At 60.1% G+C, this 27521-nt stretch overlaps 4 protein-coding genes across 5 annotated transcripts; 3 read left to right on the top strand and 1 right to left on the bottom strand.

Moving 5' to 3' along the window:
* The first annotated feature begins 1930 nt into the window (after window positions 1–1930).
* On the top strand, window positions 1931–8770 carry GALNT6 (polypeptide N-acetylgalactosaminyltransferase 6). Its single transcript, XM_075724964.1, has 10 exons — window positions 1931–2418; window positions 3260–3432; window positions 4480–4629; window positions 4723–4957; window positions 6323–6440; window positions 6548–6748; window positions 7236–7367; window positions 8136–8237; window positions 8353–8505; window positions 8657–8770. The coding sequence occupies exons 1-10, from the start codon at window positions 1931–1933 to the stop codon at window positions 8768–8770; spliced, it is 1866 nt and encodes a 621-aa protein (XP_075581079.1).
* Window positions 8771–12308: 3538 nt separating this feature from the next.
* On the top strand, window positions 12309–19881 carry BIN2 (bridging integrator 2). Its single transcript, XM_075724858.1, is given in 13 exon segments — window positions 12309–12399; window positions 13520–13600; window positions 13760–13814; window positions 14029–14123; window positions 14297–14392; window positions 14468–14575; window positions 14666–14751; window positions 15914–15989; window positions 16228–16310; window positions 16611–16998; window positions 17000–17374; window positions 17567–17647; window positions 19771–19881. Coding segments are annotated over 13 exon segments (1713 nt in total). The 5' UTR covers window positions 12309–12321.
* Window positions 19882–21041: 1160 nt separating this feature from the next.
* SMAGP (small cell adhesion glycoprotein) lies at window positions 21042–21640 on the top strand. Of its 2 annotated transcripts, none has more exons than XM_075725089.1 (3): window positions 21042–21130; window positions 21298–21372; window positions 21468–21640. In XM_075725089.1, exons 1-3 carry the CDS (start codon window positions 21100–21102, stop codon window positions 21638–21640), a joined length of 279 nt encoding a protein of 92 aa, XP_075581204.1. In that variant the 5' UTR covers window positions 21042–21099. The 2 variants fall into 2 exon arrangements, with proteins under 2 accessions (XP_075581204.1, XP_009477355.2); XM_009479080.2 differs by having other exon boundaries at window positions 21295–21372.
* A 2062-nt stretch (window positions 21641–23702) lies between these two features.
* On the bottom strand, window positions 23703–26965 carry DAZAP2 (DAZ associated protein 2). Its single transcript, XM_075724980.1, has 4 exons — window positions 26953–26965; window positions 25324–25445; window positions 24574–24816; window positions 23703–23868 (listed from the first exon to the last, which is right to left on the bottom strand). Exons 1-4 carry the CDS (start codon window positions 26963–26965, stop codon window positions 23740–23742), a joined length of 507 nt encoding a protein of 168 aa, XP_075581095.1. The 3' UTR covers window positions 23703–23739.
* Between the last annotated feature and the right edge of the window lie 556 nt (window positions 26966–27521).

Genomic DNA, 27521 nt, shown 5'->3' with positions numbered 1-27521 from the left:
CACGTGGAGCGTGCGGCCGTGGCGACCTCAGCCGCCCTGTTTGTTCACGGCGTCACATCGGTGTTGATTTGCTTTTATTTTATTTATTTCCCCCTTTTTTTTCCCCTTCTGCCAGGGGAGCATCTCTCCATTTCCACCTCTCCCTGTGATTCCTCCATCCCGCGTGGCGGAGGATGCTCCGGCTGCCGCCAAGTTCCCACCAAAACCTCTTTTCCCCTCCTGCGAACGCAATGGGCTCTACCGGATAATTTTGGCGTTGGTTTCCCTGGGTGCAGGACGAGCCCCATCCTAACGTGGGAATTTCGGGGTGGGCTGGATGGGACCGAGCAGCATCAGCCCGTGGGTTTGCGGGGCTGGTAGCAGAGAGCACAAGTGCGCCAGGAGCTCGGGCCGCAGCCCGTTGCAAAATCCACCCCAGCACTTTTGGGGGGATTTTGGGGGGGTTTATTTTGGTTTTTGGCCCTTTTTGGGAAGGGACTGGGGAGGGGGTTGGAGCTGGAGCCCCCTTGGGAGCTGCAGCGCCGCTGTTGTGCACAAACCCGTGCCCTCTCCCTGCGTGCCCGAGTGCCGCCCGGGGTTTATTAGCATCGCACAGCTAACGAGCGTGCTTCGTTAACGTGGTCGCAGCAACGTGGCAGGAAGGAGACTCTCAGAGAGATGCAGAGATAGCGGAAACGGGGTTTTCCTCCCCAAAACAGGGTACTCTTTGCTGCTCGCCTCCTTGCTTGGCAGCGGCTTGCACCACGCAATGAAAGCATCGGGGCTCAGGGCTGTAAGTGGGGTGGGAGCGTCTTTGCTCAGATACGAGCAGAAATTGAGGTGGATTTATATTTTTTTCCTTTATTCTGCTTTTTTTCCCCCCTCCATGGGGCTGGTGCGCCCGGTCCCGCCGTGACTCGCGGACGGGTGCCCTTGGCAGTGAAGCGTGGTCCGGCCGCCGGCTTTGATCCCCATGGCGCTGAAAGCGGTGACCCCGGGGACAGCCTCGTCCCTCCTCCTTTACGAGCTGAAGCTTCCTCGCCCTTGAAGTTGCTGGCAGGTGCCCTTCTCTGCTCCGGGGCCACAGCATTTCCAAGGCAATAGAAAGAAAAGGAAAAAAGAAATAAAGGAGGGGGGGGGACCCCAAAGTGGAGGAGGAGGAGATGCCGGTGAATGGCTCCCGCAGAGCTTGTCCATGCTCCGGCGGCAGCGGCTCACAAAGAGGAGCTGCGGGAGGTTTGCTCGCGGTGGGAAAGCTCAGCCGCTCGCAGGGCTTTTGCCGGGTCCTGGCGGAGGCTTTGCAGCCGGTGCCGAGTTCTCGGTGGCCACCGCACCGGCCAGGGCACCGGGCACCAAATCGGCTGCTCCAATTCAACCAAAACCGAAGCGCCGCGGGGTCTTGCGCATGTTTTCCTTCCCAGCCACGCTGCAGGCAGGAAAAATACCCAGGGAAAGGCTTTTTCCACGTGGCCAAAAATATTTCAGCAAACTTTGCGGCTTTATTTTAGCTTCGTTACACTGCTCCCGGCACACATGGGGAGGTTGCAGGGGGGATGCTGCAGCAGCCAGCTCGGTCACAGGAGAAACCGCTGGGAATGTCCCCCGCTTGTGCTGGCCGGATCCAGCACACCTTGCAGCGTCTTTCAAACCTCGCTTTTTCCTGGTGTTTTATTCTCAGTGTGGATTTATGGGCTTGGGGGGAGAGGATTGCAGGGGTCTTGCTTGCTCTGTAGCAGGGAATGAACTTTGTATTAATGTGTAATTAATATTATATTAATATCAAGGGGATGCACCCAAAGCGCATCCAGTCTGTGAATTAACCTGCAGGTGTTTCTCCTTCTCCCCAGGTTAGTGGAACAGAGCAGGTCATCATGAAGCACCCTGAGACCCCACGTCCCTGAAACACCCATCACCGCAGGGAGGACCCTCCAGAAACCACACTGGAAAAAAAATGAGGCTCTTCCGGAGACGCTACAGTGCCTTGAAGGTGGCTTTGGCGGGCGCCGTCTTCATCATCTTCCTCTTCATCCTGCAGAAGGACGTGGGGAACAAGGACCCGAGCGAGGAACCCTGGTTGAAGAACATTGTCCAGGGGAAGGACCAAGTCCTCGACCTGATGCTGGGGGCCGTCAACAACATCCGAGACTCGATGCCGAAGCTGCAGATCCGAGCTCCGGTGCGGCAGGAGGAACCGCCACCCGGCGCTCGCTCCTGCCTGCCCGGCGTCTACACGGCGGCGGAGCTTCGGCCGCTGATGGAGAGACCTCCCCAAGATCCCGCCAGCCCCGGAGCCGACGGCAAAGCCTTCAAGAAGGATCAATGGACGCCGGAGGAGACAAAGGAGAAGGAGCGAGGTTACGAGAAGCATTGCTTCAACGCCTTCGCCAGCGACCGCATCTCCCTCCAGCGAGCGCTGGGACCCGACAGCCGCCCGCCGGAGTAAGAGCCATCACCCAAAGGGCCCCGCGGATCCACTCGCTCCCTTGACACCGAAACTTAAGGGGACAAAAAAGCGGATTGGGGACGGGATGTCACCGAGCATTGGCAGGGGATCGAACAGAGGGAGGGCTGAAAAAATGCTTCTTTTTTTTTTTTTCCCCCCCTAATTTTTGTCCCCTTGGGGTTGTTTTTTAACAGCAATGGGCAAAAGCCAGCAGCAGCTCTTTGTGTCTCCATGTACCTGCTCGCGGCCGGGTGGCTCCGGCATCTGCCCCCACTTTCCCTCCCCTCCCTCTTTTATTTCAGCCGGTTCCAGTAATCAGACTTTTTCTTTTCTTAGCCGAGTGGAACAGCCTCAGACCCCGCTGGGGTGGGGGGGCAAAGGCAGCGGCGTAAACTTGAGAGATTTCCTCGCCTGCCCCCCGGCCATGGGCTGCCAGATTAAAGCGTGCTCCCCCGGAACCCTCGCCTGCTTGGGGGGGGGGCTGGGGAAGGCGTGGGGGGTATTTTGGGGCAGAAAAAAGGCTTGAATAGGAGGTAGAAACGCAGCCTTGGTGTGGAAACCGCTCCCCCCTGCGCCGGCAGGCGATTATCCGTGCTTAGCAGGTGTAGCAGTGACAATGGGGGGGACACCGGGGCCAGGCAAGCAGCAGGAATGTGATTCACTTGGCTGGCGGCGGGGGGAGAGGTAGGAATCAATTGAAATCAAAGCAGCGATGAGCTGAGAACTGCCGGGGCCAGGAGCCGCTCTCCTGCCGTGGGGTTTGGGAGGACGAGGGGTATTTTGTTTCTGTCGTGCCTGCCCCCGTCTTGCTTAGACCGCTGCTTTTCTTTCTTGGAGGTGCATCGACCAGAAATTCAAGCGGTGCCCGCCTCTGCCCACCACCAGCGTCGTCATCGTCTTCCATAACGAAGCTTGGTCAACGCTGCTGCGGACGGTGTACAGCGTCCTGCACACCTCCCCGGCCCTCCTGCTGAAGGAGATCATCTTGGTGGACGATGCCAGCACAGATGGTGGGTGGGAGCCGTGGCGGGATGCGGGAGCCGTGGCGGGATGCGGGAGCCGTGGCAGGATGCGGGAGCCATGGCAGGATGCAGGGGGGATGCCACGCATCTTTCCCTGGGAGCAGTGGTTCTGAGCCACTCGGAGGAGAAGCGGCTCGTGCCGAGTCTCCGAGCAGCCCGGAATGCATCTGACAGTTCTTCCATGTTGTTTTGCACCCGCCCAGGAGCGCCGTCAGGGTTTTTCCCTTCTCTGGCACTGCTGTTAACCCAGCCCTGGAGAAAACCCGGGCGTTCCTCCCACGTCCTGCAAACACCTCATCCGCCGGCGGGCTTGCCCGCCAGGCTGCAATCTTCAGTAGCTACACCCAGAGCAAATTAACGATGTGGTGCAGCATTGGGGCACTGGAGAGGGGCGGACTTTGCCCTCGCCCCAGAGATAAATGCTCCCTTTCCGCCCATGGCCTCTGCACAGGCTCCCAAGGAGCAGAGACCTCAGGGCGGCGCAGGGGTTTATTGCCCGTGAGCTTGGCTCCCGCTGCAGTGGGGACGCGGGTCGGATGCTCCTGAGACTTCGGGTCCCTTCCCAGGACGGGTCTCTGGACATCCCAGCTGTCACTTGGCCATTCCCAGCTTTTTGCTTGGCTGCATCTGCCAAGGAAGGAGGGAAATCCCACTTTCCCTGGGTGTCACCTTGTCTGCTGTCCCTCCTCTCGGTGACAGCTCATCCACGTGGTCCCAGTGACACTTTAGCCGCAGGGCATGAGGCTTCTCACCCCGACATTCCTCTAATCCCTCTCTGGTGGAGGATTCGATGGGGCACATGGCCAGCCCCTTTGCAAAACCCACTTTCTTTAGCCGAAAACCCTCTTGGATTTTGGAGAAAGGAGGCTCCGTGTCTCCCTGAGCCTGCAGCCGGATCCAAACCTGGGTGCGGGCTCCACGCGGGAGCTCCTGCGAGGGGCAGGGATGGGGTGGGGGCAGCAGGGTGGGCTGGTGGGGCACAGGAACCGGCATCTCCCCCTCTGACGGGGTCGGTCGCTCCCTCCCGACCCCCAGACTACCTGAAGGAAGAGCTGGATCGCTACGTGAAGCAGCTCCAGATTGTGCGGGTCGTGCGGCAGGAGGAGAGGAAAGGGCTGATCACGGCACGGCTGCTGGGGGCCAGCGTGGCCAGTGCAGAGGTCCTGACCTTCCTGGATGCCCACTGTGAGTACCCACCGTCTCCCGGGGGTCCCCAGGGAGCTGGGCGTGGGGGTGAAGTTGTCTCCACTCCATGGCCACCCCGTCCCTGTGTCCCAGGCGAGTGTTTCCACGGCTGGCTGGAGCCCCTCCTATCCCGCATCGCTGAAGAGCCCACGGCCGTCGTAAGCCCCGACATCGCCACCATCGATCTCAACACCTTTGAGTTCTCCAAGCCTGTCCAGAGCGGCAAACAGCACAGCCGGGGCAACTTTGACTGGAGCCTGACTTTTGGCTGGGAGGCCGTCCCGCCCCAGGAGAAGCAGCGGAGGAAGGACGAGACGTTCCCCATCAAGTAAGCCATCGCAGGGGGGGATTTTTATCCACTTTGGAGCTGGTGTGATGGTAGCAAAGGTTGGATGAGCCCTGGGAATGCATCTCCAGACCCAAAGGCTGCAAAATGAACCAGCTGCGCGTGCGTGGCTGCTGTGGGGTGCTTAGGGAGGCACGGCCAGGGGTGGCAAAGAGCTGGGTGCCCTGTGCCAGGAAACTGCCCCTTCCTCCAGTTGTTTTTGTTGCCTTTTCCAACAAATTGGGGTTTTCCCTGCAGGTTTTGGTGCCTCTGGGTGAGCGATGCTGTCCCTTCCCAGCGGAGCTTCCCCCGTGGGATGCTTGGCTTGAGGGATCTCGACTGGTTTGTGCCTACCGAGGATGCTCAGGCACGGCCAGGGCGTGGGGCTGGCAGAGGAGAAACCTCCCCCGGGGTTTGGCGAATGTTGAGCCATAAAGGAGCTTTTGCAAACACCTTTGAATTGCCTCCAGCCATCTCCCTGCTCCTGCAGAGTCTCTCGTTAAGGGTTTAATCGCTGTCTTGTATCTTCTCGCTCTGGATACCCAACCCAGCTACCTGGGCACAGGGTGGGCACCTGCGCTGGCACAGCAGCAAGAATTTGTCACCTGTGGATCGGGCTGCACCGAAAACCCTAGTTTTACCCCCTTATTTTCATGTGGAGAAACCCTGAACAGGTTTTCCTGCTGCACTTCTCCGTTGGTACCCCACGATAAGCCAGGTGCTCCCACCGGGAGATACCAGACACCCTGCCTGGCCCCGTCCGCATCCCGTGCCCTGGCCGGCGGCAGGGCTGGCTTCGTGCAGAGGTCACCCGGGAGACGTCCCTGTCCCAATAAAGGTCCCTTTTACCGCGAGCTGGCAGTTCGGCTCCTGGCAGCGTCTCATCTCCGCTCGGCAGGAACGCAGCAGCTCAGCGAATCCTTTTTTTTTTTTTTTTTTTTTTATTTTATTTTTCCTGAATAAAAGCAAGTTTCTGTTCCAGCCTCTTCTAAAGATCAGATGGAAAAGATTAGAGAAGCTGGAGGAATGAATGGGGCGCCGGCCGCTGAGCTCTAATCTCCCCCCTTCTTTTTGGCGATAGGTTTTCAGTAACAATATCCCCCTTTCGCTTTGAGTCAAGAGCTGGCGGCGAGGCCCCTCGGTGTCACGCTGCCACCGCCCCCTCCGTCCCCTCCTGGCAGCCATGTCCGGTCCCTCCGCCAAAGCCACCACATCTGGGGCACAGCTGGACGGGGCAGGGACATGGGGGGACGCAGCTGCAAAGTGCTCACGCCCACTGCGAGGGCCACGATGTCCCCAAAACTCAGACTTCTGCTTTTCTATTTTTATTTTAACCCTATTTTTTCCCCCCTTCTCCCTCCCCTGTAGGTCCCCGACTTTTGCCGGTGGCCTCTTTGCCATCTCCAGGTCCTACTTCGAGCGCATCGGCTCCTACGATGATCAGATGGAGATCTGGGGGGGCGAGAACGTGGAAATGTCCTTCAGGGTAAGGGCGGGTCGGTGCCGTCTTCAAAGGGCGTCTTCAGGGATGCTCCTTGTTGGGGGGCACGGTGGGGCTGGGCCCCCCACGGCTCAGGCGTTGCCTCCCTGTAGGTCTGGCAGTGCGGGGGTCAAGTCGAGATCATCCCTTGCTCCGTCGTGGGTCACGTCTTCCGCTCCAAGAGCCCCCACACCTTCCCCAAGGGCACCCAGGTCATCTCCAGGAACCAGGTCCGCCTGGCTGAGGTCTGGATGGACGACTACAAGGAGATCTTCTACAGGAGGAACCAGCAAGCTGCGCAGATGGCCAGAGAGGTACCGGGCACGCCGGCGGGGTTCTGGTTTTCCTGGGGGGTGCTGATGCTGCTGGGAGCTCAAGCCTGAGCAGAGGCAGGAGGTGGGCTCAGCCTGGAGGTGGGAAAGCAAACGCAGGTGGAAGGATGTAGCCAAAAAGCTATTTTTTTTTTTTCTGTTTGGCCAGAATGTCTTCTGGTAGAAAAACATGATTTTTTTTTTTTCTTTTTAATTTTTCTTTTTTTTTACAACACCAAAACATTGCACTGTGATGCCAAAACGTCCCAGCCCTCTCAAAGAGGGGCCAGAGCCTGAGGGTACCTGCCAGGGACCAGGGATGTCTTGCAAGACCCCAAGTCCGGTCTCGGTCCTGGGCACGCCATGACGCACGATGACAAAGCCGGGAGGACCCCTCGGCTCTTGACCCCCGGCTCGGGAAGGTTTTTTGTGTTTTTTCCTTGCTGGCTTCAGAGGTTAGTTTAATTTTCTCACGTGACTTTGTCGATAGAAGACGTATGGTGACATTACAGACCGGCGCAAGCTGAGGGAGCAGCTCCACTGCAAGAACTTCACCTGGTACCTCCAGACCGTCTACCCAGAGATGTTCGTTCCCGACCTGACTCCAACTTTTTATGGAGCAGTAAGTATGGGGGTGCCCAGAGCATCCTGCTGGGCTCAGTCCTTGCCTAGAAATAGCCATGGCAGTGAAGTCCCCAAAAGGTTGGGTTTGGGGGTTTTGCATTTAAACCAGAGTGCTGGAGGGTTTTGGTGCAGCCGCGTCCGTCACCACGTCTGCCACTGGCTGGTGGGGCCGGTTTGGGCTCTGGCTGACAGAGCTGGAATCCGGCAGAGCTGGTTTGGGGCAAGTTACGGGGTGGGGGACCCGCAGGGACGGGGCATTGGGTTAAATTGGGCGAAAGAGCTGAAAGCTTCCATGAGCGCTTCGCCGGCATTGGCATGCACAGGGTGGGCTTGAAAAATGGAGCCAGGGACAGGCAGGATGTAGAGAGATGGCTCCATCCCCAAGGATGGGGCTGCCAGAAAAAGCCCCTTTCCTCTGAGCCAGGTGTTGGGGTCTGAGTCCGACCCTCCTCGGCCGGGGCAATGCGGAATCAGCCGTCGGATCCAGCGAGGGCTGGGCGCTGGCTCCCATCCGGGTTTTAATTCACCTGTTTCCTGAAACCTTGGCCGGGCCGTTCTCACCTTTGCCTCAGTGGGACGGAAGCGTTGGCACGGGCGTTCCTCACATCCTGGAAAGGACAAGGGGCCTGGACACGAAACCTAGTACCGGGATCATGTTTGTGCAGCGATAATTAAGTGCCCCGCAAAGCCCAAACCCAAGGCAGGACCGCACCCCGGGACCTCAGAGCCCAGCTCACCCCCTGCCCCTTTTTTTCCCTCTCTGCAGATAAAAAACGAGGGCACCAAGAGCTGCCTGGATGTTGGTGAGAACAACCACGGTGGGAAACCTCTCATCATGTACCCCTGCCACGGGATGGGGGGCAACCAGGTGGGCACCCGTCCTCCCCGGCATTTCCCCCGCCTGCAACCCCCCTGCTTTTCCCCTGGGGTTACTTTCTCGGGGTGCAGCGGCGTGACGTCCCCTCTCCGCTCTTGCCCCCCAGTATTTTGAGTACACGAGCCAGCGGGAGCTGCGGCACAACATCGGGAAGGAGCTCTGCCTGCGGGCGGGCTCGGGCTCGGCTGAGCTGGGTGACTGCCAGTACAGAGGGAAGCCCGGCCGGGTGCCAGGCAGCGAGGAGTGGGACCTGGTGCAGGTGAGGAGACGCACCTCCATCCCGGGAATCGCCCGAGGGGATGACGGCATCATCCCCACATGACGATGCTTCTCTGCCGCTTCCCCTCGGTCGCATCCTTTCTCCATCCCGCGGGCATCGCTGAGCTGGTGCCATCGTTATTTTTTGGCAGGACCGGCTGATTAAAAACCCAGCCTCCGGTACATGCTTGACGGCACGAGGGAAGCACCCAGCGGCGGTTCCCTGCGACCCAGCGGACCCCTACCAGCTCTGGTCCTTCACCTAGGCAGGGAACAGAGCAGCCCGAGCCCTGGCCATCCCCAACTGTGCTCAGGAAACCAGAATCCAAAAAAACTTCCCCTTTTGGGTTTGGGTTTTTTTTTTTTTATTTAAGAAGCAAAAGCCTTAAATATGCTGCATTTCACGGCTGCCTTGAACTCAGTCCCGTGCCTTTGGAGTGGGGAAGCCCGGGGAGCCGAGCTCGGCCAGCAGTGCCCCACGGACCCCAGCCGCAGAGATGCCTGGGGGTGCTCTTTGGTACCCGGCTGCTGCTCACCCTTCCCCTCCCCGCCTCCAGCCAGAGACTGCAGTTCGGATCGGGCAAAAACACGACCGTGCCACCTGGCGCGTGAAAGCCGGGTGGGATGCTCCTTCCAGCGAGGAGGAGGACGGTGACCGGCCAGGCGGCTGATCCTGCAGGAGGGTGGATCGTGGTTTGTCGTGGGCCTGCGCGGGTGAGGGAATCCCCCCGGCGCTGCCAGGATCCAGCCCTCGCCCACCATGGCACTGCAAGCATCGCCATGGCACTGCAAGCATCGGGTGCTGCTGCTGCCGGGGCGGGAGAAGTTGGGCTGTCTGGCTTAGATAGCAGGCTTGATTTTGGGGGGGAAGTTAGATTATTTTTTTTTATTATTATTATTATGTGCTGATGATTCCTGGGTGCGATTCTGCTCGTCCTTGTGCTGGTCTGGCGGAGGGTGGCCCCATGGCATCCTCCCAGAGAGGCTCTTGCCAGCGCCTGGGCGCAAGATCTCCCTCCCCCGGTTTTCTTCAAGCCCGACTACTGTAGCTGCCGCTTCCATCGCCATTCCGTTTATGGTGGGGGGGAAACCCCTCCTGGAAGTGGTGTGGGGGTGGGAGAACCTGTCTTTGGATACACAACCTCAAATAAAGAGATGATTTATTTTACAGACGTTTTCTCTCCAGTGTCCTGTGAGCTCCCACGCCACCTCTGATTTACTTTCCCTCCCTCTTCTTGCCCTGGAAACTCCCTTTTGCAGCCCAAAAGTGGGTTTGAAGCCACTCTTGCAATGAGATGTCACATTTGGTGTGGTTCAAATGTGGGTTGGGTTGTCCCTGTGCCGGCGCAGAGGCTTCACTACTGTCCCTCGCTGTGTTCCCTTCAGTGCTGATAAAACAAATAAGTGATTATTTGGAGAGCGTTTTACCCATGAAATCTTGTGTTTTCCTTAGAGATAAGAGCAGAAATGCAGCAGGTGCCTTTTTTCCTTTCCCCCCCTTTTTTTTTTTTTTCCAACTGGGTGAACTGATAATCACCGCTATGGCAAATGCTGCTTTCCAGCAACTGCTCCGCCAATGGAGCGAAAACCTCGATGCTGCAGGCTCACCCCCCAGAACGGCCTCAATTTCTTTTTAAAGGGGCAGAAGAAATGAAACTGGTTTGGCCAGAAATCAGGTTTTTATTACAAACCATGTTGGTGTTTCATTTCACCTCAAAATAATGCACCATGGAGGTCACGTCCAGTCCCCGCTCCAGTGCTGGCTGTCCTGGCTGGGGTGGGATTTTTGGAGAGGGTGAAGGTCTTGCCTTGCATTTGCCTCAATTTCCCCATCCTGGGGGTGAAGCGGGCACCGTTCATGTGTTGGATAAAACTCTCGGAGGCGTCCCACGAATAAATGTGATGGGAGAGCTGCAGCTGGGGCACCCGCAGGGCTCGAGACCAGGAAAAACTCATGACAGCATTGCCCGAGATGTGCAGAAGAGGAAGCTGCAAGAGCAGGGCATCGTCTCCCTGGGGATTTAGCCTGCCTGTCCAAAGCCGAGGGAGGCTTGGGGTGCACCCAGGGTTTTTTGGCCCTGACCTTTGGGGCCGTGTGCGTTTTGGAAGAGGGGCCAAGGCTGCTCAATAGGGCCATGTCACCTGATTTTCTTCCTGTCCCTCCTCCGTCCCCTTTAAAGCCGCCGGCAGCGCGGCCCCCGCCGCAGACGATGACGGATCCTGGATGGATGATGCCACAGCTCGTGCGCCTCGCCGCCCTCGCCCTCTGCGGCGCATCCTCTGTGGGAAGCCGTCAGCCTCGTTAGCGAGTGATAACCCCCGGTTGCACTTCACCCCCCCATCCTCTCTCCTGCAGGACGCTGCTCCGAGCAGGATCCCGACGGGGAGCAACACGTGGTCGGTGGGACCAAGGTGCGCTCGCACGCCCGGCCCTCCCAGCTGGGTCCTTCCCAGGGTCAGCCAGCAAATCCCGTGGGGGTCTCATCCCGCTGGGACCATGCGGTGAGACCCGCCCCGTGTCTCGCATCCCTCCCCAGATCTCCCCCAGCATTACTCCGGTGGCAGCCGCAGAGGGTCCCTCGTCCATCATCCATCATGGGTGATGATGGCGGCCTATTGTGTGGATTGGTGAGCGGGCACAGGGACTCCACCGTGGTCTCGTGGAAAAGCCATTTTCCACCAAAAATCTCTCCAAGGAGAAATTTTGGCTGCCCCAACCCAGAGCGCAACAGTCCTTTAAGGTCTTTGCTGGTCCTCCGTTAAGGGGCTACATGGACCATCTCTGGGAGCATCTTCTTCTTGCACTGATCCCTTCCATGCCAGCTCACAGTTCAAATAATAATAATTGATGGCCTGATCCCGTGGTTTGTCGCCTTCCCGGCAGGAAACTGAACTCCCACATCACGGCTGGCGATCACAACCTCCACACGAATGATCGCGGCGAGCAAGTGTTCAGCGTGAGCAAGACCGTCATCCATCCCTACTGGAACGGCAACAACGTCACCGGGGGCTGCCTGAGGGGTGCAGGAGAAGAGCCCGGCCCCCGGCTCGGGCGATGGACATCTTCTTCCCCCACATTGTGGTTGGAGGGGTTTAAAACCCAGAGCCTCTGTCAATAAAATCTGTTCCTCTCTCCGGCACGCTGGTGGATGCTGTGCCCCACAGCCTGGCAATCCTTTCTCCTCTAAGCCTCAGCATACTTTTCCCCTCGCATATTCCAGAGCATCCCTTCGGCCACGTCCCTCCTCTTCCTCGCGCCTTAGGAAAGAGCCGTACAGAACAGCAGCTGGCCCCACGCCCTCGGGGCAGCCAGAAAGTCCTTGGGATAAATGGGAAAGGGGAAGATGCTGCAGATCCCCTCCGTGGGCAGCGATGCAGCTCCTTGGGGATGCAGGGGGGATCCAGTCAGGATTTTTCCCTGCTGCCAGCTCCATTTCTCTTCCAAAAACGACCTCCTCTCCAACGGATTTGGTGGCTGTTACCACCTCACCTCGCAGCTGCATCCCGGAGGAGCCAACTATGCCACAACCCGGCCTGACATGGGGATAAAAAACCAGCACCAAAATTGCACCAAAAGCCAAATTTAAACCCCAAACCAGATGCCTGTGGAAGAATTAAGAGGCGGGCGCAGGTCCCCCAGCACCCATTTGGCCACCCATGTCACTGGGTGCATGGGGGAGCCTTTCCGGCGGGGGAGCGCGGGGAGGGGGGGTGCCTGGGTGCTCAGCGGATGCCAGCAGCGGCCTCGCCTCAAACTTCCTCCGTAACAAACAGCAAACCACAGCGCGCGGCTGCGAGCAGGAACCAAGACGCAGCCATGGCAGAGGGCAAGAGCGGGGGAGCCGGGCTTTTCGCCAAGCAGGTCCAGAAAAAGTTCAGCCGGGCACAGGAGAAGGTATGGCATGATGCCCGCCCGCGACGCCCGGCCCCCAAATACCTTGTTTTATTTTACTCTCTAATTTTCTTTCCACCGCAGTGCTTAGGGGGTGGCACAACAGGCACCGCTTGGCACCCATGGGTGCTCATAGGGTGTTAATTTGGGCACTTCTGGGTCAGTGTTGTCATTGCTCCGAGGCTTTGGGCTTGATGGCATCTCCCCAAATCCTCCAAGCTGCTTTGGCAGCTGCTGGGTTCTCTAAAAGTAGGACTTTTCCACCCAAAACGCCTTCCAGAGGTTATGGGGGGACCGTGTGCTGCTGGCACAGGGTCCCTCAGGCTGGCTGGAGGTGACGGACCCCAGCGGGACCGGGGGTGGAGGTGGTCCCAGGAACGCCGGCGTAGCCCGCACCGGCTGTGCAGGAAGCGAGGGGGAAGGGCTCCGGAAGCAGGTGGAAACGGGGCAATTCTAGGCTGTTTTGGGGTGGTTCGGGGGTGGCTCTTTCCCTTTCTCTCCCCAAAAAAGCAGGCAGAGGCTCCCATTTTGGGGGCAATGAGAACCCCCCGCCACCACCCAGGTTTCCTGGCTGGGGCTCGGTGCTAAATTCAGCTCCCCCACGGCTCTATCAGCCCGGGCCAGGCTCCAGCCGCTTCCCGGGGGGGTCAGACTCTTCCTGGACACCCCAAAGCTCCCTCCCACACAGCCCCAGCCTCGCCACGCTCCTGTGGTGGTGGCTCCAGGAGCAGCCTTCAGCTGTAGGCCATCCTCATCCTCGGCACGGTGTCACCGGTGCCTGGCGAGGCAGCACCCAGGGCTCCGCCTGCACCCATAGCCACGTCCATGGATGTTTTGGGGTACATAGGGCTGCACCTATAGGGTTTTATAGGGCAGCGTGGTGGGTTAACACCCAAAAAGTCAACGTTTTCCTCCAAGAAATAAAGCACCAAGGGCTGTGCCGAAATTTTCCATCCCGCATCCAAATCCCTGCTCGACATCAGCTCTGGCAGACCCTCAGCACCCTGCCAAGAGGGGCTTTCACGGGGCCGACCCTGCTCCCCGCCGGGACGGAGAGCCCGGTGCGCAGTGCCGAGCTCGGGGCCGACGGCTTTTCCCACATCTCCATCTTTCTCCATCCCAGGTTTTGCAGAAATTGGGCAAAACAGTGGAAACCAAAGACGAGCAGTTCGAGCAAAGCGCGTACAACTTCCAGCTGCAGCAGGTCGCACCGGGGAGCGGGGAGGGGGGGACGGGGACACCCCTACACCATCCCTTGGCCCCACCGCCTGCCAGGGTCCCCTGTCCCCGGCGGGCTCATAGAAATCACTGCCAAGCCCTCGGGGATGTCCTTGACCCGTCCCCTCGTTGTGTTGCTTTGCAGAATGAAGGCAATAAACTCTACAAAGACCTCAAGTCTTTCCTTGGGGCGGTGAAAGGTACAGCACCCCGTCCCCGTGAATATGCCAGGAAAATGCCGTGGGCACCACAGAGGAGCCGGGAGGGGGTTGAGCATCTCTACATTTTCTTACCTGGGATAATAAATATTAAATAATAAAAATAATAAATAATAATAAGTAATAAGTAATAATAATAAGTGATAATAAGCAATAATAAATAATAATATTTTTGCATCCCCTGGTGGGGCTGCAGTGATGCACGAGAGCTCCCGGAAAGTGGCCGAAACGCTGCAGGAGATTTACAGCACCGACTGGGATGGTCACGAGGAGCTGAAAGCCATCGCAGATGTGAGCCCCTTGACGTGCCCCCGCTGTCCCCAAGGGTCCCCTTCAAGCATCGCGGGGGCCGGCGAGCTGAGCCGGGGGGGTCCCTGGGGACGCAGCCCGGCACGTACGGCTGAAGGGGGGGGGGGGGTGGATCCGGGCGTTATACCCCCGTTCCCCCGTTTTCCACCCCGCAGAGCAATGACCTCCTGTGGGATGACTACGAGGCGAAGCTGGCCGACCAAGCCCTGCGGTTGATGGAGAACTACCTGGCGCAGTTCGGGGACTTTAAGGTACCCCCCGTGCACGGTGTCGAGGGGGATGGGGCCGGGGGGGCCGGATCCTGGCTCACCTCGCCCCCCGTGCAGGAGCGCATCGCTAAGAGGGGCCGTAAGCTGGTGGACTACGACAGCGCTCGGCATCATCTGGAAGCTCTGCAAAGTGCCAAGAAGAAGGACGAGGCAAAAATTGCCAAGGTCGAGCCTCCCGCGGGGACCCCTGCCCGGCTCAGGCCCCCACGCCCTGGCCGTGCCGGCAAAGCCACGGCCCCCCCTTCCCTCCCGCAGGCTGAGGAGGAGTTTAACAAAGCCCAGGCGGTGTTTGAAGACCTGAACAAGGACCTTCGGGAGGAGCTGCCGGTTCTGTATAGCAGGTACCGGCGGTGTCACAGGGGCTGAGGGACATCGCAAGGGCTGGGGGACATCGCAGGGCTGGGGGTGTCACAGGGGCTGGGGGATGTTGCAGGGGCTGGGGACATCGAAGAGGCTGGGGACATCACAGGGGCTGGGGGACATCGCAGGGCTGGGGGACATTGCAGGGCTGGGGGTGTCACAGGGGCTGGGGGACATCGCAGGGCTGGGGGACATTGCAGGGCTGGGGGTGTCACAGGGGCTGGGGGACATGGCGGGGCTGGGGCAGGGCTGGGGGTGTCACAGGGGCTGGGGGTGTCACAGGGGCTGGGGGACTTTGCAGGGCTGGGGGACATCACAGGGGCTGGGGGACATGGCGGGGCTGGGGGACATGGCGGAGCTGGGGGACATGGCGGAGCTGGGGGTGTCACAGGGGCTGGGGGACATTGCAGGGCTGGGGGTGTCACAGGGGCTGGGGGACGTTGCAGCAGCTGGGGGACATCGTGGGGCTGGGGGACATGGCGGGGCTGGGGGTGTCACAGGGGCTGGGGGACATGGCGGGGCTGGGGGACATGGCGGGGCTGGGGGACATGGTGGGGCTGGGGGACATGGTGGGGCTGGGGGTGTCACAGGGGCTGGGGGACACGGCGGGGCTGGGGCAGGCACGTGGCCCCGGGGATGATCCTGCCCGATGCCGATGGCACCCACAGCCCCGCTGCCATTTGCAAGGGGGGAGGCAAAGGCAGCCCCCTCCCGAAGCCCGTGGGTCCCCCCAAAAAGCACCATCTGAGCACAAGGTCCCCAAGGGCTGTCACTGAGCCCCGGACGTGGGCTGGCTGCGGGCGCCGGTGGGTGGGCGCAGTTTCCCCCCCATGGCGGGGAAGAAGTGGGGTTTTCTCCCCAAAGGCCGCGGTGGTGACGCGGCGATGGCCCAAGGGACATCGGTCACGGGTGGCTGCAGCAGCCGGGAGGTGGCAGCACCGTGGCTGCAGCAGGGTGGCCCCGGGGACAAATGTCCAGGCCCGCTGTGTCCTCACCCCGAGGGTTTATTTGCCGTTCCCCACCTCCACGGGGGCCCCGGAGGACGGGTGCTCCCCCGCTGGGTGCTCAGCACCCCAAGCCCCTGCGCGAAATGGGTTGGCACCCCGAATCCCCCCACCTCCCGCTGTGCTTTCCCTCCTGCAGCCGCATCGCCTGCTACGTGACCATCTTCCAGAACATCTCCAACCTCCGCGATGTCTTCTACAAGGAGATGAGCAAGGTGGGGGGCGAGGCAGCACCCCAAAACACCTCTCCCCTCACCCCACCCCCAGCAGCCTTGTAGCCACCCCCGGGGGCTCCAGCTACGCTGGTGCCAGCCACCCGCCTCGAGTCCTCGCTGCTCTTCATTTCATTTAATAATTCAGAGCAGCTCGGGGATGTTCGTGGTGCTGCCGGGTGATGGGTGGCACCGGGGGGGCCCCTCTGATGCGTTTCTCTCCCCCCGGCTCTTCTCGCAGCTCAACCGCGACCTCTACGAGGTGATGAGCAAACTGGACAAGCAGCACTCCAGCAAAGTCTTCATCATCAAAGGCATCCCCAGGTAAACGAGCGGGCAAGCTCCCGCAGGGTGGGGGGCTTCAAGTGGCCCAATCGCCCCCCCGCTCCGAAAAGCCGAGGGGTGATGCAGCCCCCCGTCCTACAGAGCTGGGATGGGCGAGCGTCTTCTGACAGCGGGCTGAGGGTGCTTTGGTGGTGCCGGTTAATTGATTTGGGTTATTTGCTGATCATGCCGGATGGGGACGCATCACCTGCAAGCCAGGGCGGTGATGCTGTGGTGCCACGCGTCCCCGTGGGGACGCGCCGGAGGGGGCTTAACCGCCTCTGTCCTCCCCCCACACAGCAATCGGCGCTCGCTGGTCATCTCCTCGCCGGTAAGCCCCCCGGCCATGTTCCCCTGCCCGGGGAAGGCGCCGGACTGGCAGCCCGTGGTGGAAGCGGAGGCGACAGCAGGGTCCCCCGGGGTGGGCAGCAGTGCCACCGACGCTGTCTCCAACGGGGAGCTGGGTGCCGCTGTCCCCGGCCCCCCACCAGCTTCGCCCACCAGCGGTGGGTCCCTGTCGGAGACGGCGTCGGTCTCCAGCGAGGAGGCCCCAGAGCTCGGCCCCAGCCCCAAGGCTCCGTCCCACGAGCAGCGGACATCGGCAGCAGCCGCGGAGCCGGGCACCGACTCCCCCGGGCTCGCCAAAAGCCAGGGTCCGGAGCCGGAGGGGGCTGCCGGCGGGGTGCAGGGGGGGGGCCGAGGGCATCGCCACCTCCCTGGCATCGCTGATTCTGTCCGAGGCGATTGCCAAGGCCGCCAGCACTGCACCACCGGAGCCAGAAAAAGCCACGGCTGGGCTGGAGGAGAACGGAGCCCCGGCCGCTGCAGCGGACCCCCATCAGCCGGACGGCACGGCCACCGACGGCGAGGGCCGGGCACATCCCGGGGAGCCACCGTCCCCAGCCCCGGCCGTCCCCCGCGACGCCCCGGGTCCCACGGCGGAGGCACCGTCGTGCCCATCGCCGGGCAGCAGGCAGGAGCTGAGCGGTGCCGCGGGCGAGCGCAGCAGCTCTGAGGAGAGCGTGGAGGTGATGAACGTCGAGCCAAAGGTGGCCAAAACTCAGGTGAGAAAGTGCTGGTGCCGGGAGGGAAGGCGCCGGCGGGGGGCTGCATCCGCGCCCCGCGATGGCAGGGGGATGCCCGGCTTGTTCAGAGACCCAGCCCGTGCTGGGGGGCATCCGGTGGGGTGCGGGGACACAGGGCCGGGGGGGTCCATGGGGCAAATCCAGCCCGGTGCGACACTCCTCTGCTGGCAGATGGGGCTGGATCTGGCCCTCGACGCGGCATCAAGCGGCTGCACCGAGGACGGCGGCTCCCCCTCCGGCTCCCCAGCCGAGGTGGGTGCAGCGGCGCTGCGGGGGGAGGCACTGACCCGACCCCCCCGGCTGGACACGGTCCTTTTTGGGTCCAGCGTAATCGAAACACGAGGTCTCCATCGCAGCCGGCTCGGCGTCACCTCCGTGTCTCTCCCAGGAGCAAGGCTGTCCCGGGATGCCGGAGGAGGACACGAGCCGGGATGTGAGCCAGGACCCCCCACCAGCAGCAACCCCCCCCCCGGACGCCACCGAGACCCTCACCTCCCTGTGAGCCCAGCACCCGGCACGGGAAACGGGCGGCTTATGGTGCCGCCGGCAGACAACCCTGTTTCACCGTAACCGTAACGCGCTTCCCACCCCCCATCCCGTCTGAAATAAAGGCAGAGGGCAGAAAAGGTGGCGAGAGGAGGGCGAAGATGCCGGCGAGGGCCAAATCTCCGTCCTGCAAAAGCCCACCACCGGCTGGGCTGGGGGGCCACGGGAGTGCTGGGGGGTCCCCGCCTGCGGGTTTACGGCGGCCAAAGCTGCGTGCGGGAGGGATTTGTTGCCTTGTTCTCCTCCGGCACCCAACGCCGCTGTGACTCAGGAAAAAGGCGTCGAGCCGGTTTCGCCAGCTCCTGGAAAATGTGCTGCCATGCAAAAAAAAAAAACAAAAAACCCCAACCCCCTGATTTTCCCCCTCCGTGCTGCAAAATTCCCCCAAACTGAAGCACAACCCCGTTGCCAATCGCTGCCCTGGTGCAAGAGCTTGCGTCGCCGCCCCGATGCCCAGTGATGGGCTGGCTCCCCAGCGAGCGAGGGGTTAAGGGAGGAGGTATTTCTGGATTTTCATCATCATCGCAGCCGGACTGGAAAGGTGAGGCAGGAAAAGGGCAACGCCTTCGCCTGGGCGAGACCCGGAGCCGCACATGGTGCCGGCCGCCGCTCGCCCCGGCACGGTGGGCGCAGGTAAGAGCTGGGGTGGGGGAGACATGGCTTCTGGGGTGACCCCCAAAAAATTCACCGTTCCCTGGGAGGTTTGGAGGGGTTTGGCTGCATCAGGCACATGGATTTGCACCGGGAGGCGACGGAGTCGTGCCATGAGGGACGCCGAAGTGTGGCTGGTTTGGGGGAGAAGCCGAAATGCCGGCTCTCGGCTGGGTGTTTTCCAGTTGGATTTCAGGCGGGCGGGAAGGGAAAAAGCCTGATCCTGCTACAGCGCGAGCCAGAAAGCAGAAAACCCAGCGGGAAAGCCGAGCGGGTCGCAGGGCAGGGCGACACGTGGCTCCCGGAGGACGCATCCGGGGGTGACAAAGGCGAAATGGGGGCGAGCAGGCTGTGGGGATGGTTTGTTCATCCCATCCTCCATCTCCAGCCGCTGAGAATGGGAATGGGAATAGGAATGGGAATGAGGGGGCTGCAAAGGTGTTGCTGAGCATCCCCGACGGCAGGCTGCGCTCCACGGGGCTTTTCGGGAGCAAAGCTGAGGGGCGGGGAGCGTTTCGCTGTGGGAATGGCTCTTGAGCAACTTGGCCCGAGAGCAAGAATGAGGAAGATTATGGGGTTTTTTTACAACCCCTGCATGGCTTTAAAAAAACACATCGAGATCTGTACGGATCCAGTGTGCTGGGGAAGTGAGTCACCCCCACTTCATCAGCCCCCTGGCACAGCCACTGCGGACGCCCGGAGGCTCCGACAGCGTGGCGGCTGGATCCTGGCCCGGCAAGGTAACCCTGGCGCTGCAAAATATCCCGTGGTTTTCCATGCCATGGAGCACGGGGGTGCTTCCCGGTTGGTTTTGGCAAGCTCCTTCCCATGATCCCAAGGTAGGCGCAGCAGTGGGGTATCCGGGCGGAGCATCCCTCCCCTGGGGATGCAACGTGGGGAGCTTTGCTTTCCTGACCACTGACATTTTGATGTCTTTCCCCCAGCTAAAATTTGGTTTAAACCTTTGGTGGGTCCCAGGGCTCCATTTTGCAGGTGCTGCGGGCATGAAACTGGTTTGCGTTTCCCGCTGGCAATGCCGAACGCTTCCCAAGAAGCCCTCTCCCCGAGGCACCCAGCTCGCACCAGCTCTCTTTCCGTCAAGCAGCACCTTTTCCTCTTTTCCCTTAAATCCCAACCTTACGTTTTGGGGGAAATTTTACCCATTTTTTGCTCCAAAGCCTCCCGAGCAGTGGCTGCTGCTCCGTGGGAAGTTTGCAGTCGGCTTTGGAAATCGTGTGCAGCTCCCCGATGCCTGGACATTGCTGCTGGAGGAGCCTGATGAGCTTTAAAGCAAAGCTGGGTTTAAAGCAAAGCTGGATTTAATGCAAAGCTGGGTTTAAAGCAAAACCGCGTTTAATGCAAAGCTGGGTTTAAAGCAAAACCGCGTTTAATGCAAAGCTGGGTTTAAAGCAAAACCGCGTTTAATGCAAAGCTGGGTTAAAAGCAAAGCCAAGTTAAAAGCAAAGCCGGGTTTAAAGCAAAGCCGGGTTTGATGAGTTGGTGGCTTGTGCCAGCCTGAGCTTGAGCCCGTGGGGAAGTTGCCGTGCTCCAGCGGAGCTGCTGGACACTCGGGGTTCCGGTCTCCAGCCAGTGGGAGAGGGGTCCTATGACCGTCCATGCGTGCTGCTAGGACAGGGGGAAATTGTTTTCCCAAATTCCTGTGACTGTAAGCCCGAACGTTTGCACTCTGGTAGCACTCTAAAGCAAAATCTGCTGTTGTAAGGGATGTTTTGCAAACACCCGACAGCACTGTGAGTCACAAGGACAGGGTGGGACAACCAGGGCAGGGCCGGATCCCGAGAACTTCATCCCGCTTTCCAAAATGTGGGAGGTTGCCGGCAGGGTTAGCATCACCCCGTCCTCGTGAGATGCATCCTGATGGCACAGCATGGCCGCGCTCCTGGCTCCCAGCTCCTGGCCTGTGTCCACGCTCCCGTGGTTAAATTTCGTCTTTTTTTTTAAAAAAAATAAAATAAATAATTTTTATTTGCTCCTGACATCTAGCGGTGCGGCTCCGCAGAGCCGCTGAGTCACTTGTGCCCGAGCGCCGGAGCCATTGCAGAACGTGTTTTTTGGGGGGGTTACAAAGATTGTCCACCCGCCTCGGGCAAAGCCGCCGAGGTCGGTTTAGCGGCTGCTGGTCCGGCCGGTTTTTGCAGGCAAAACATCACGGCTGCGGCATCAACCTCGGGACCCTGGTCGGAGCGTTTGCGAGGATTTACGTGCAATTTGAAGCTCTCAAAGTTTGAGAGCGGATTGCAGAGTCGGTGGCTGGTTTTTCCCTGCCTTCACCAGCTTTGCCGCCTTCCCGCGAGCCCGGCACGCCCCAGCCCGCTCCTCTCCATCAGCCCGAATAAAACCTTTGCTTTGATTAGCGCTGCATCGCCGCCGGCACGCTCCCATCGCGGCTGTGCCCTCCAGGGTGCTGCATGTGAATTTATCACTTTTATTCCTTTTTTTGGTAGTTCTGAAGGACCCCAGACCTTCGCCTGGAAGGCGCCGATGCGATGGAAGGAGATCAGCCCCCTCTGACGGCAGGTGAGCGTCCCAGGACAGCTTTGCCAGGCTGTTCGTGCTGCATAGTCCTTGGCAAGAACTTGCACGGGGCCAGCGCGTGCCCCGTCCAGCCAAGCCCGGCTCAGCCAGGTCGGGACCAGCCTTGCTCACCTTCTCCTCTCCCCCTCTCTCCTGGTTTGATGAAGAAGAGCTGACAACCCCCTTCCTGAAGAAGGCTCACACCCCACCTCTCCATGAGGATGCCAACACCGTGGTCATCGCAGGTAGGGGCTCTCCTTGCCGGATCCACCCCATTTAGCATTTCGGTACCGACCGCTCGGGGCTAAACCCCGCTCCTTTCTCTGCCTTCTCCCCGTAGTTGTCATCACCCTGGTGTTCCTCACCCTGCTGACAGTCCTGGTGGTGATCATCATCTACCTGTACAGAAACAAAGGCAGCTACCTCACCTACGAGCAGCCGGCGGCAGAGACCGACGTGTCAGTGCAGATGGAGGATGCTCCATCCAAGGAGAAGGAAGAGTATTTTATCTAGGCCACCGGGTCCAGCGCACACCTCTTGGATGCACTCAGGTCCAAGTTGCCTAAATTCCCTGGAGTTGGGGAACTACAAGCTGGTGGTTTTGTGGGGTTTTTTTTTTTTTCCTTAATTTATTAAGCCAGCCATGGAAGGAAAAATAAATAGGTGCGTGTCAGAGCTTTGCCCGTCGCTGCCTGGAGCAGACCGAGGGCAGGGAGTACTCCAGCTCGGCGGCAGAGAGCAGGCACAGCCGCGCTCCGGCTGCCCGCACCCACCCCATCTCCTCCCTTCAGTGCTTTCTAATACAGCCCAGTGACAAACGCTTGAAGAGTTGCTGTCGTTTTCTTTTTCCTTATCTCACAAAACACTTAAGTTATTCTGCTCATGATGTAGGGGTGGGGTAATTAGCATGGCAAATTCGGAGGCTGAGGTTAAGCGTGCATGTAAAACAGGCTGATGGATCGTGCAAGTTACAGAAAGCCCCAACGCAGCCCGCAAGCCTGGGGAAGCTCGGCCCTGCCCCGAGAGGCGCCCGACCTCGGAGGGCTTGGGGAAATGAGAAGTGGAGCAGGTTTGCTTCGGCTGCAGAGCCGGCTGTAGCACCGGCGCGTAGGCTCAGGCAGGCAGACACTAGTTTTCCCCTGCTTTTGCTGTGCACAAGGACAGGGCGAGGAGCAGCTCCAGCCACCGCTCCTCTGCTCCCTTCTCAAGGGCAGTTCCTCCTTTAAATCAAACCCGAAAGGAAAAAAAAAAAAATTCAAACCCCAAAGGAGGAAGTTCACCAAATAGCAGCAAAGAGGAAATAAGTGAAGAAACCCTAAGGCTTGCAATGGGCAGGAACCAAGGGGTTTTATTTGAGGTCTAATGCAAATTTGCTACTTTATTCAAATTTTCAAAATAGTCTTTATTCTACTTTTTTTTTAGTATAAAAAAATCCACAAGTTAAGTGCACCACAGTGTATACAGAGAGAGACGTAATGCTGAACTTTCATAACAGTCAGTTGTATGGTTAAACACAACATATACAAGACACAGATTTAGATTAAACTGAAACCTCAAGATAAAATATATTTGAATCTGATATTTTTCTTCATAAAACAAAACAAAACAAAAAAAAACCCAAAACATTTGAGGATCCCTGAAATATTCTTCTTAACCCTAATAAGACTTCATTATACCCAAGTCATTTTTAAAGTATGCATTCATAAAACAACCCATTAACCAAGCTAATTTGTGTGTTGATTGACAGTTGCTACACACCCTTGTACAGATGGTAACCAGCCTCTCTGAACAACAGCCTTAAGGAGTTTTGGTGTCAAGACACCAGGTTGAGTTTAAAAAAAAAAAAAGACGTTTGTTTATTAAGCATCATTCTAAAAGCCTAGTTAGCATCGAATGAAATGTTCAAACATGAGTTGCATTGTGTTTCTGGCACCAAAGCATGGCTTTGATTAGACCTAATGTGCAAAGAAATCCAAGATTACTTGGAGTGTATAAAAAAAATCCCATGATACACGCCAGCTGCATACCTTCCTGGAGGAAAACGACGGGCGAATGTGAGCACAGAGTGCTTCGAGGGATCCGTTCTAGAGTGAGGTCAGGAAGAAAGAAGCGCCAAGGTGCCCTCCCCGCTACCGGGAAGTGAAGTTTGCCCTCGCTTTCTACCCAGCACCTTCGCTGGGGAAACCCGGGTGGTTTGTGACTCGGGGTCCAGTGGACCGGCACGACCGCGAAGGGAAGGCGAAACTGGATCCGCTCCCTCGCCCTCCCCAAAGCCAGTGTATAGGTAGCCGATTAATAAAAGCTCAGCGCTGCGGTATTACTCCAGTGAAATGAAAGGAAGAGGCAGGGCTGCTGAGCTCACATTCATTTCGTGAATTAATCCCCCCCTCCCCGTCTGAACAGAGGCACCGCTATCGTTAACAGGGTTTCTCGTTGAAAGTGCCTGCAGGGCCGGGCACCAAACCAGGAAGACACCTCACCGCTGTGTGTCTAATCTGCAACTTCAGGTTAATATGGACTAAAGCAGTTACATCGTGAGAAGTGCTGACAGTATGTGATGTCTTTCCTTACACAAATGTAGCCCCCCCCTCTCCCCCCTTCCCCTTCCTTCTTCACCAGATAGTGTAGCCGCCGTCTGAGCCTCCCAGGAAGAAGTTTCCCTTCCGTTGCGTCACCAAGACGTTGGCTCCCTGCATTACGGCCAGCTGGGCGGCATTGGGGGGACAGCCAGGAGGGGGGGGCTGGAAGACAGAAAAGGAGAGGGGGGAGGATAGCCGAGGTCAGTGCCACGACGGGAGCTGGCACAAAGCCACCGTGGGCTGCAGGGACCCGCAAACCTCCCAGTCGACGTCCCTGTCGCTTGCTACCGAGCAAAGACTGAGCAACAGAGTCCAGGAGCCGATGGGAAACGCTCGGTTGTGTGCCCTGCCCTCTCTTTTCAGAGCCCACAGCCCATACTTTTTCATGGCTTTTTGCCCACGCAGAGGAGCCTGTGAGCTGTGGAACAAGACCTTCACACGGCCGTGAGCCACGGGTGGAAAGTCCAGGGGAGCAGGAACCTCCCACAGCTCCGCCGCAGCACGGAAAGAGGCCAACTCTGCGTTTGGGGCCAGGGAAAGTCAGGTCGCCAAGAAGCCCTACTGGCTTGCCTCCCCGCAAAGCGCATTACACCGTGGCCCCCAGGCCAAACTGGGGCTAGCGCTGGCCACGCAATGGTTTTGCTGTGAGCCAGAACCACCTGTGAACCTACGTGGCTCCAGAGCCACAGGCTGGCTAGAGAGCGCAAACCCTCAGCATGCAAAGTAGGAGCCTACTCTTCTCCCAAATGATCGATCGGCTAAGAAATATGTTTTTCTCAGAAAACAAAGGATATCTTCTCCCCCACTACCATCTGCGAACCTCTAATGCTGAAGCACGCAGGGATTTGAGAATACATTTGTACTTACAGGGATGCTGGCTGTTCCACCAGCCCCAAACCTTGCTCCAGCATCAAAGCCACCTTCAACAAGGACTGTCGAGCCCGGAGGATAAACCGGTCCCACGGGGTAATACGCCATCGGGACCGACGAGCCGATCGGACCCACGGCCACAGACTGGGCCACAGGCAGGAAGACGGAAGCGCCCGGATACGCCGCAGACATTGTAGGTACGGTGGCAGCCCCCAGAGGCACGAAGCTGGGACGGTAAAGCTGGGAAAAAAAGCCGCGCGAACAAGTTGAGAGACCTGTAATTCCCCACGCCCAGCTGTTTATTCAGCCTTGCTGTCGAAGCACCAGCCCCAACGCAGACTTTCACCCTCCTGCTTGCACAAGGGCATCCCCTTCCCTGAGCGTTTACTTTGGGGTACGGTAAACGGACATTTTTCCCACTGTTGGAGACTGTTTTCCCCCACCGCCCGCAAGAATCCAACTGAGAGAGATCATCGTAGACGTGTTTCACAGCTACAGGTGAGCTCAGTTTGTCATCTTAACTCAAGGGGAAGCTTTCAACGTTTGTCACTTTGAGTGGATGATTCTGGTCTCATAAAAGAGAATCCGGGGACCGACCGCTGCCCAGCGATACGAGCAGCAAACAAGCCCTCCAGGCAAAAAAAAAAATATTGCGGCTATAAACTTATTCGGAGTTGTTTGGGTTTTTTTTTCCTATGGGAGGGGCCCCAGAAGGACATAAAGTCTTCGGAGAAACGTCCCGCCTACCTCGGAATAAGCAGGAGGCGCGTCTGTGTAGGGCGGCGGCTGCGGAAGGGGCAGAGTCTGTGGGTACACGGCGGGGTTGGCGGGGGACTGGACGGGGTAGGACGGCTGGGTGGGATACTGGCCTGCAAGAGAGAGGAGAGGTCAGCCCGAGGCAGGAACGAAGCCGGACAGGACGCTGACGAGTTTCTTTTCTGGGAACCCCCCGTTTCTTAATTATCACGTGAGCAGAAGGGAGGATCGGCTGTAGGAGCGTCCGTGCAGAATCAACTCGCGTATTGCCCGGGTGACTGATGCCCCCGGCCGCGCCGAGCGGCCCCGGCAGTTCAGTCCACGGCAAAAACAAATCCGAGAGTTAAAATGTCCTTTTTGCCGGAACTTGGAGCAATGAGAAGGCAGGAAGGCCGGCAGAGAAAAAAAAAAATAATAATAAATCAAATTATTCCGGGCGGTAGCCAGTGCTCAGACCTGCAAATTCTTAAACGAAAACCAAAACCAGCCAGCCGCGATACCCGCCCCGCCGCGCCGGGGCTTTCGCGATTTTGGGGGGCAGGGACGCGGCAGCCTGGGGGCACCGCTCTCCCGCGGCAATTTTGGGGGGCAGGGACGCGGCAGCCTGGGGGCACCGCTCTCCCGCGTCCCCCCAGAGCGGCGGCGGCGGGGGGATCCCCCGGCCGTGGCTGGGCGGAAATCGCCCCCGCTCTGACGACGCCGAGGGGCTTCAACGGGCTCCGAGCTCGGCCCCTCGCCCCGGGACCGCGCCGGGCTGTGGGGAGCCCCCGGCCCCCGGCCCCCAGCCCCCGTGGGTGCCCCCGCCCTGCGCCCCCCGGCCCGGGTCCCTCGGGGGGGTCTCAGCCCCTTCAGCTGCCCCCGACCGTCCCCGGGGGGCTCCCCCGGCCCGGCTCCCCCGAAACGCGAGGGGGTCCCCCCCGGAACGAGGGGGCTCGCCCACCCCACGCCCCCCCCCGTGGGCCCTCCCCCTGCGGGGTGCCCCCGGGGTGCAGGGGCTCTCCCCCGCCCCCCGTGACATCACCGGGGGGGTCTTCCCCCCTATTACATCACCCAGGGGGTCTCCCCCACCCCGCCATGGAACGGGGGTTCCTTCTGACATCATCGGGGGATCCCCTACGTCAGCGGGGGGTCTTCTCGCCCACCTCAGCGCCTCCCCCATCTAATGGGGTCCCCGTTGCGTCACGCGTGGGGGGTCCCTCTCACTCCAGCTCCCCCCGACACCTACTGGGGACCCCCCTACGTCAGCAGGGGGATCCCCTACGTCATCAGGGCGGGTCTCCCCCACCTCCGCGCATGGCTTGGGGACACCTTACGTCACGCGTGGGTCCCCTCCTACGGCAGCAATCCTCCCCCCCCGTCACGGGGGTGCCCCCCCCGCGCCCAGCACTCACAGGGTTAAGGCCGGGCCGAGGCGCGCGGCGCCATGGCGACCCGCGCGCCCGCCCCCCCGCCCCGCTCCCATTGGCCGCCCGGCGCCCGCGCGGCCCCGGCCCGCTCGCGCGGTCACGCGCTGCGGCGCCGCCCTTAAAGGCGCCGCGTCCCGGAGCGGCGCTGCCCGGGGGGGGGGGGGGGGGGGGGCGCCGCCGGTGAAAGCGGGGCGGGGGGGGGGGGGGTCCTTGCCTTTGCCGTTCATGGCGGCGGCGGCGCGGCGCTGGCTCCGGCGGCGGCGGCTCCCGCTCTGCCCGCGCCGCGCGCTTCCTGCTCGGTGTCACCGCGGCGCTGCGGGAGGGGGAGGGCGGGGGGCGGGGCGGGGCGGGGCGGGGCAGGAAGCGGGCGCCGCGCGCAGGCGCACGCCGCCGGCGTCATCGCGCGCGGGGGCGGGGCCGAGCGGTTTTAAAGGGACCGCGGGGGGGGAGTAGGGGGGGGTTCCGAGCAGGGGCTGGGGGGCTCGGGGAGACCCTGAGGGTGGGGGTCCGGGTGCGCAGGGAGGGGCCCCCAGGGCCTGAGGCGGGGTGGGGCCGGGGGGGCCTCAAGCAGGGCCCGGGGGGGACCGCGAGGGGGGCCCCGGGGCGAGGGGGGCCTCTGGGCAGGGCCCGGGGGGCCCGGAGTGGAGGGAGGGGCCCCAGGCGGGAGCAGAGGGGGCCGAGGGGTGAAGGGCGGCCCCCAAGCAGGGCCCGGAGTGGTGGGGAGGCCCCAGGTGGGCACAAGGGGTGAGGGGGGCCCTGAGCAGGGCCTGGGGGGGGCTGGGT

This window comes from Pelecanus crispus, chromosome 26 (assembly GCF_030463565.1).
Source record: "Pelecanus crispus isolate bPelCri1 chromosome 26, bPelCri1.pri, whole genome shotgun sequence".
In the NCBI taxonomy this organism is placed as follows: domain Eukaryota; kingdom Metazoa; phylum Chordata; class Aves; order Pelecaniformes; family Pelecanidae; genus Pelecanus; species Pelecanus crispus.
Note: the sequence above shows the minus strand (reverse complement) of the source record. Positions and strands in the feature narration are given on the sequence as shown.

Bases quoted from the DNA above. Each gene is read 5' to 3' on its own strand.
- GALNT6 (XM_075724964.1), top strand. From the start codon at position 1,931: ATGAGGCTCTTCCGGAGACGCTACAGTGCCTTGAAGGTGGCTTTGGCG. The intron at 2,419-3,259 runs GTAAGAGCCATC...TCTTTCTTGGAG, and splicing joins CCCGACAGCCGCCCGCCGGA to GTGCATCGACCAGAAATTCA. The intron at 6,749-7,235 runs GTACCGGGCACG...CTTTGTCGATAG, and splicing joins CTGCGCAGATGGCCAGAGAG to AAGACGTATGGTGACATTAC.
- SMAGP (XM_009479080.2), top strand. From the start codon at position 21,100: ATGGAAGGAGATCAGCCCCCTCTGACGGCAG. The intron at 21,131-21,294 runs GTGAGCGTCCCA...GGTTTGATGAAG, and splicing joins TCAGCCCCCTCTGACGGCAG to AAGAGCTGACAACCCCCTTC. The intron at 21,373-21,467 runs GTAGGGGCTCTC...TTCTCCCCGTAG, and splicing joins CAACACCGTGGTCATCGCAG to TTGTCATCACCCTGGTGTTC.
- DAZAP2 (XM_075724980.1), bottom strand. The intron at 24,817-25,323 runs GTAGGCGGGACG...TTTTTTTCCCAG, and splicing joins CGCCTCCTGCTTATTCCGAG to CTTTACCGTCCCAGCTTCGT. The intron at 23,869-24,573 runs GTAAGTACAAAT...TCTGTCTTCCAG, and splicing joins GTGGAACAGCCAGCATCCCT to CCCCCCCCTCCTGGCTGTCC.